General features: G+C 32.8%; 1 protein-coding gene across 1 annotated transcript; it reads right to left on the minus strand.

Annotated features, from left to right (window-relative positions):
* Positions 1–5,454: 5,454 nt before the first annotated feature.
* On the minus strand, positions 5,455–6,608 carry LOC141641251 (uncharacterized). Its single transcript, XM_074449922.1, has 3 exons — positions 6,591–6,608; positions 6,145–6,503; positions 5,455–6,010 (listed from the first exon to the last, which is right to left on the minus strand). Exons 1-3 carry the CDS (start codon positions 6,606–6,608, stop codon positions 5,455–5,457), a joined length of 933 nt encoding a protein of 310 aa, XP_074306023.1.
* Positions 6,609–8,096: the final 1,488 nt, after the last annotated feature.

Below are 8,096 nucleotides of genomic sequence, written 5' to 3' on the forward strand. Positions count from 1 at the left end.
TTAGGGATTGCATATTTTGCCATATCGATATCGGTATAGATATCGCCGGTATCGGAACGGATATTGCTGATATCCGTTAAGATCCACGATAGTTATTGTAAGTAACTAAGTATACAATTGTAGTTGGGTTGAGAAATAAGAGTAGTATTAAAATAAAGTGTTTGCTATTAATATCGATAGCATCTGTGTAGGTTAAAATCTGCATTTAGTTATTGTAAGCATGCAATGATAGTTGGGTTATGAAGTTTATTAAAATAGGGTATTTGCTAACGATGATGATATTAACGATATTGGTTAAGATCTCATCAGTTATTGTACGCATGCAATGGTACGTAGTTGGGTTACGAAGTAACTAAAATAGGGTATTTGTGGGATATGAAGTATTGTCTTTTCACGTAAATAACTTGCGAAAATTAAGTAACATACGGCAGATTGAGTAGTTCTCACTAAACTCTGTGGATCTCCGATTCTCCGTCCATTGGTATCGGTATGAGAATCAGTATTAACAATATTGAGTTTTCACGGATATTGTAGTGTTTTCATCACAGCAGAATGAAAACTCATTCAAACAAAATTATAAAATATTTTACACAAAATGAAAAATTCTCGTTTATGTTTGTATTGTTAGCTTCTTTTGGTATGGCCATATCGGCACTGGCATAGATATCCTTGATGATTCCGTCCGATACCAATTTAGACTGCATATTGTAAAAAAAATAAAAATAAAATAAAAAATAAAAAATAAAAAGAGAGAGAGAGAGAGAGATAAATGAGTCATGAAAATAATATTAAAATAGGGTATTTGTGAGATATGAAGTTATATTATCTCTTAACGTAAACAACTTACTGAAATTAGGTAATAGTAGATCGTGCAGTTCTCATTGAACTTGTAGCGGATCTTCAATTCTCCATCCATCGGTATCGGTATTAGAATCAGTATGCATGAGTTTTATTTGATTTGAATTGTTAATTACCAGTTAAAAATCAAAAGTTACCATGAAAAAAATCGAGAAAGAACAGGTAATGACAATATCAGTCTCATATATGACTCTCATACTCGAATTTTGTTAGTAAGCAGTTCCATTTACAAGAAATTCATAATTCAAGCAAGGAACATATGTTGCAAAAATAAAATCTTGTACATTATGTTTGTATATATTGTTCAGCTAGAAAATTGTACCATTTTGATATAATGCACAAACACCAGAGTATGAAGGTTCAGCAAATATCAACTAGTTTAGTTGAAAAAGATATGAGCGATGGTATTATTCATGAGTCGGTCATGACCTCTGTTCAAAGTCTCAAACTCCGTCAGCATTAAAATCGCCTTTATAATCCATTTTACACCCATAGTAGGATGGTTCAAATATAAGTAATATGGATTGTTTACTTCAATTTTTCCTCTTATGCAAAGCTTTTTTGTGGTAAAATCCCCTATATACTAAATGAATAAGTAATTTCTATCATTTTCCCGCCAAAAAGCATATTCTCAAAAATAAAAACTAATGATAATTATGTTCATTCACTAAATAAGGAAGCTAACAATTACAATTTAATTCATCTACTAGTTGAAAAGCCCGTGCGATGCACGGGGCTTTCATTAGGATTATCTGTAAAAATATATTCTTAAGTTGATAGAAAAGTCCTACTATGTTGTCATTGATGGAAAAAAAATCGTTGTTGATATAGATGATAACCGATGAATTATTAGTGCTTTTAGCGTAAAAATTACATGCTCCTACTTGTCGCAAGTAAAAATTTTCAAAACCATAACCGCTTCAACTTTGGGAGATCTTAAAATAGTTTCGTTCCATTTAAATGTCATATACCCGTCTACTCTATAACTTTCTCAAATAATTCTGATATTATTTTTCCCATATATAACACCCATGGTTGACACGATTTAAAATTCAGTTTGAGTCTAAAACTTTATTTATATTCGCTACATCCAAGACAAATGCGATATAGTTAGGCACTTGTGATAGATTTTCCTTTTTTATCAAATTAACTAGTTTTGTGGCCCGTGAAATTCACGGGATGTTTCCAAATTTTTTATTAATTGAAATTTTATAAAATATCAAAACATATAGTAAGCTCACCTTATGAATAATTCATCATTGATTGCGTACTAAGATTACGGGCATTTACATGTTAACATAAAGATCAAAATCGATAAACTAAATAAGCCAAAGTAGGTGAATATTGCTATTTTTTCGAAGGTAAAATGATGGAAAAAAAACAAACAAATACCAAAATAAAAATATACATTTGAAAAAAAAAGAAAAAAAAACTATTAGTCATTCACGTTGATGTCATCAATCTTGTACTTGGTCTCCAATATATAGTTATTTAAGCTATCCTAGTATTTTACTTCTTCATATAGTCTTCTTTTTCCAACGAATCGACCCTATAATAAAAAAGGTAACTCAATAATTAGTCTGAATTAACCAACAAAATAGTGAAATTTGTTTAATACAATATTATCGTTGTTAACTTAAGTTTTCTCTTAAATAATGAAAGAAAAAAGTGAATGAGAATGAAGTCGTAGAGATGTAAATATATTACCTTTGAATAGCTCAACACCACAAATCTTGATATCCTCTAAATGAGAACAAAACAAACACAAGCGATGAAATTGAAAATGTGATGAACATTTCATAACCCAATGGAACTTACATAAAAAGTAAATAAATTAGTTAATAATTTTAAAACCTTAATACACTTAGCTTGATGTTAATAGAATAATAGGAAAGTTTAATGATACATTTAGTTCTACTGACGATAGAGATAAGAAAAATTTTGGCATATAAATTTTGTCTTCCATAAAAAATATATAAAGAATTGAGGATGCGTTTTATGACTTTTGAGCATCTTTTTTTTTTTCATTATTATCAAAATTAATATAGGCATAAATATCAATCAAGGTTCACGACTTTTGAGCATCATTTTTCATTATTATAAAATTTAATATAAACATTAATAAGGAATAAAGAGAAATGAAATGTATAAGTTTTGCTTGATTATTATTATTGTTATAACTTTTTTTTTTTTTTTACAAGATCCACTTTACATGAGAATTATTTAAGATGTTGTCTTATTATGTAATTAAAATATGACATGTAAATGATGATAGTTAGTTTTGCTTGCCTTTTAATTATATTTATATATTTTATATTTAGATTATTGAGTTATAGATTTGTCTCATTATTATGAAATTTAATATAGACATAAATATGGAGGAAAAGAGAAATGGAATGTAAAAGATTTGCTTTATTCATATTCTTATATATATTTTTTTTTTTTTTTTACAAAATCCACTTTGCATAAGAGTGGTTTAGAAATTATCTTATAAAATTTTAAATATGACATTCAGATGATGGTAGATAGTTTGGCTTACTTTTTAATTATAGATTATAGTTTTATAAATTCAATTATTATTCCATGCATGTTATATTGTCAATATAGTTAAATAATCAATAAAAATGAATAAGAAGTAACGGGGTGTGAAAATGTCATGTGAAATAAAATTGAATGTTCTAAGCTACCCTTTTAATTAGATAGTATAGATTTCATGCAATGTTATTGATAATTGAGTATGTCATCTTCCTGAAATTTCAATACAAACACAAAAACAATAACTAAATTAACATTCTTACTATTAATAAATCTATCTATATCTATATCTATATAACTATATTAAAAGGGTAACCTTAAAAGGCCACGTAGACAAAGCCACATAGGCGAAGAAAAAAGCCACGCGTGCATTACGAATGCCACATCTATAAATCTATATAATCTATACTATATAGTTAAAAGACAACTTAATACATTTAATTTTTTTGCCATATAGGATTATCATAATTAAATTCTATTAATTTATATTATTAATATTAAGACTACTTTAATACATTTATTAAAATTCATTATAAGGTTTAATAATATTTTTTTATGTGGAAACCATAAGATCATGATTTAAATTATAAAAATAAATTAAGAATTTAGTCTCATCATTTAAATCATTCAATTTGTTCATCTAACTCCTCCTTAACCATAATTATGGTAGCTAAAAGGTCTTATATAGTAAATAAAAAATCTAATAATTTGGATTATAAAGCTACTACTATCTACAAATTTATAAATATAAGGGTTTTTTGATAACTACTACCTTTCTAATACAAGGTTTTAAGAACTACTACCAACATAATTTTTGTTTCAAAACTACTACCACTATTTTTGCTTCGGATCAAAAACACTACCAAATCTCCTAATTAAGTCAGAACAGTCAATCTGAGCCACTCAATTTGAATTCCCATCTTAAGTCATTAAATGTCTTCCTTTTTTACCCCTTCCTCCCCTTTTAAAACAATCCTTTTCTATCATTTGGATTATTCACTCTCATTACAAATCTTATTAGACTGCCATTTATTTTCTTCATTTTGTTCATTCCAAAATCTCTCTTCTCCATTATTTTTTTCTTTTTCTCACCCATTCTCACATCCACTTTTAATCTCATTCTCTCTTTGCATCAGGTAACTACTTTTTATTTTATTTTGTTTTCAATTCCTTTAATTTGTTATTTGTTGTTATTTCAATTTAGGGTTTGTTATACCCAGATTCAATTAGCAGAAATGTCGAAGGGTTTTGTTGGTAAATGCAAGTGCGGCATTCCATTGGCATTATCAAGTCGTCCCACCGTAGAGAATCCGGTAGGAGGTTTCTCACCTGCAAAAATTCAAACCCGGCTACAAACATGCGAGGATGTGGATTTTTTAAGTGGTATGATGAAGTACAAAATGAATGGCAGAAGGATCTTATCAATAATCTGATATTGGAGAAGAAGATTTTTGAGTGCGATTTGAAGATGCTAAAATGTGAAAATGCTCAATTGCAGGAATGTTGTCAGAATCTTAAAGAAGCTAATGATCATTTAATTAGGAATTTGAAGACTCCTGGTGGTGAAAAGGAGAGTGTCAGTATGGTTAGGTATTGGTTGTCATTTAGGTGGTTTATGTTTGTTTGTGTTGGAATAGTTTTTGTAAACATCATGTTGAAGCTTTGATGATGGATGACATGTAATGGTGTAGCACTCAAGCTTAAGCTTAAGATAGGTTGATGTAATGTCTTGAGCAATTCTAAGTTGTAACTCTTTCAGGATAATATCAATGAAAAGGCGATGTTATCAAATTCTTGCAACAACTTTACATAAACTGAAAGCATAAAGTCTTACATTGTTTTGCATACTTCAAAGCATAAAACCCTTACATAATTCAAAGCATAAAAGTCTTACATAATTGAAAGCATAAATTAAAGGTTCATTGTTTTGTCTTAGCTAATTGAAACCTACAAGTTTAATATTCAAATCCCAACTTTCTCCTTGGATGTTGGATTAGGGGAGCATTGTTTGCACTTGCTTGAGTTTCTTGGCGCTGAGGTTGTTGGCTACTACTGGCTGCATTAATGCCTTGGACCATTCTTTGCATCTTGTCGCCTTTTTGCTGCCCTTCTTGCAACTCCATCTCTCACTTTGTTGCTCCAGGCAGAGGTGCTTTTAGATCTTGTAGTTCTGAGCTTTTCAGTCTCATGAGTCATGGGGGGATTCTTACAAGTCTTTACATTATGACCTAACAGTCCACATTTCCCACAAGCTCTTCTTTGTGTCATTTTTTTTGCTGCCCCACTGCTTTCCTCACTTGCCTCTCTTCTTCTTTTCTTCATTTTTGGCCTACCAGGTAACTTTTTAAAAGGAGGTGGGAGAGGTGCTACCTGTCCAACCTTTTCCCAATCCTGGTAACCTGGCATGGCTGCTATGGCATGCTCAAAAGCTCTCACATATGTGGCCTTTGTGTAAGCTTCATCCACATAGTCCAATAGCTCTTCTCTTTGATCCATAATGCAGACAATGGCATGTGAACATGGCAACCCACTGAGCTCCCAATGTCTGCAAGAGCATGTTCTCTTTTCCAAGTTGACAGCTTTTTGAACTCCTTTGTGTTTAACTTCATACTCACCACTGATAGAAGGAATAAAGGTACAAAACCTTGACTCGTTGTCAGCCCACTTTAGATATTTAGTCACAAATGGCATGAATCTTCCCTCAAACCCCTGAACCCAACTCTCTTGTCATAGTGCATCTTCATAACATACCTCCTTATCCATTCCATGAAAGTTATTATTGGCTTATCTCTTGCTTCTTTCAAAACAGCATTGAAAGACTCACACATATTGTTCAGTAAACTGTTGTTCTTACTTGTAGTGGAGAAGGCATGTCTTGACCAATGTTTGGCTGGAATTGAGGCTAGGTAAGCATAGGCATTAGGGCTCAAAAACTTGATTCCCTTCATCTCCCTTTTGAATTCTACAATGGTAGTGGCTCTTGCAGCCTTCCAAAAAGCCTCCTTATAAACTGGACCACTATATTGTTGCTTGAAATTTGCCCAAATATGTCTCACGCAGAATCTGATCTCAGCCTTTGGAGTGACTGTGTTGAAAGCTTCAATAAGACCCTGTTAAAAAAGTAACAGTGTAAGATTATATTAGGCAATATAGATCAAATGCTATCAAAAGATAATAGTAGAAGAGAACAAACTAACCTTCTGCCTATCAGACATTATTGTCAATCATGCACCTTCCTCCTTCTCTATATCCTCCATTAGAAGGCTCAGAAACCATGTCCAGGTTTCTCTATTCTCAACCTCAACAATTGCCCATGCCACAGGGTATATGTTGTTGTTAGCATCCATTGCAACTGCTACTAAACACATGCCTGGATATGCCCCTTTTAGATGGCACCCATCAACCCCAATAAAGGGCCTACACCCAGCCAGAAACCCAACTTTACAAGCTTTTAGACACACATACATTCTCTGGAAGTGTGGAGGTGGATTCTCAACATTATCAACCACAACAATGGCTGTTGAGCCTGGGTTGTACTTTATCAAAGCAGATGCATAATCCCAGACACAGCCATATTCATCATCACCATCACCATACAACATCAATTTTGCTCTTGCTCTAGCTAACCATGCTTGGGCATAGCTGATATTCACCCCTAAATCCCTATAAACACGTCTTATAAAAACACTTAAAAGCCACGTTGGATTTTCTCTCCATTCCTCAAGATATTTGTCAGCCAAATATTGAGATGAGAGTTTTTTGTTGTAACCTTTGAAGGAGCAAGTGTGTTTCAGGTTCATTGTTCTAATGACTATGTACTCCTCCCTTGGTTTCTTAGTTGCATGAATTCTATAAGGACAAAGGAATTTCTTGCATACACACCTAATCTTGGCTCTTACCTTGTCCCACTCACACTTACATTTATATTTGCAGTAACATGTTAATCTTGTTTTCCCATTGTGCAAGAAATAATAATCATACCTGTTTTCTATGGCATGTACCCTCAAGGCTTGTCTTAATACTTCCACATCACTGAACTTCAAACCAACATCAAGCTTCACTTTTATTTTCAAATCACTGATAGGATTGAAAATACAATATCCATCTCCATTTCCATCATCTTCTGAACCATCTAAACTCCTCAATTCATCAGATAGATCTGCTTCCTCCTCTAATTCTTCAACAAAGTCAACTTTCTTTTTACCCTTATCCTCTGCCCTTTCAAACACCTCTTCAGCTATGAGATCTTCTTCCTCTGCCTCAAATTCAGAAGCATCAAGATCAGAGTCCTCCTCACTTACAACAAAGTCTTCATCCTCCTCCAAGTCTTCTTCTAACACAGCATTTCCCTTACCCTTGACAGACTCCTTCTTCTTTCTCCTTGATTTTACTGCTCTCTTTTTACCCTTTCCCTTAGCCAACACAGTCTTCTTAGCCTTACCCTTACCTTTTCCCTTACCCTTATCCAACACAGTCTTCTTAGCCTTACCCAATAAAGGCTCCTCCACCACAGATCCACCAACTACAGGCTCCTCCACCAAAGATCCACCAACTACAGGTTCATTTACCACAGATTCACCAACCACAGATTCATCAACCACTACTGAGCCACCCTCAACAGGTTCCTGATGCACAAATGTACCCTCAACACTATAGTCCCTCACCTCAGCTTCTTTGGCATTCCCACGATTCACAGCTCTTCT

Source organism: Silene latifolia, chromosome 1, assembly GCF_048544455.1.
Source record: "Silene latifolia isolate original U9 population chromosome 1, ASM4854445v1, whole genome shotgun sequence".
Classification (NCBI taxonomy): Eukaryota; Viridiplantae; Streptophyta; class Magnoliopsida; order Caryophyllales; family Caryophyllaceae; genus Silene; species Silene latifolia.

Bases quoted from the DNA above. Each gene is read 5' to 3' on its own strand.
- LOC141641251 (XM_074449922.1), bottom strand. The intron at 6,011-6,144 runs GTATGTTATGAA...TCCTTCTATCAG, and splicing joins TTCATGGAATGGATAAGGAG to TGGTGAGTATGAAGTTAAAC.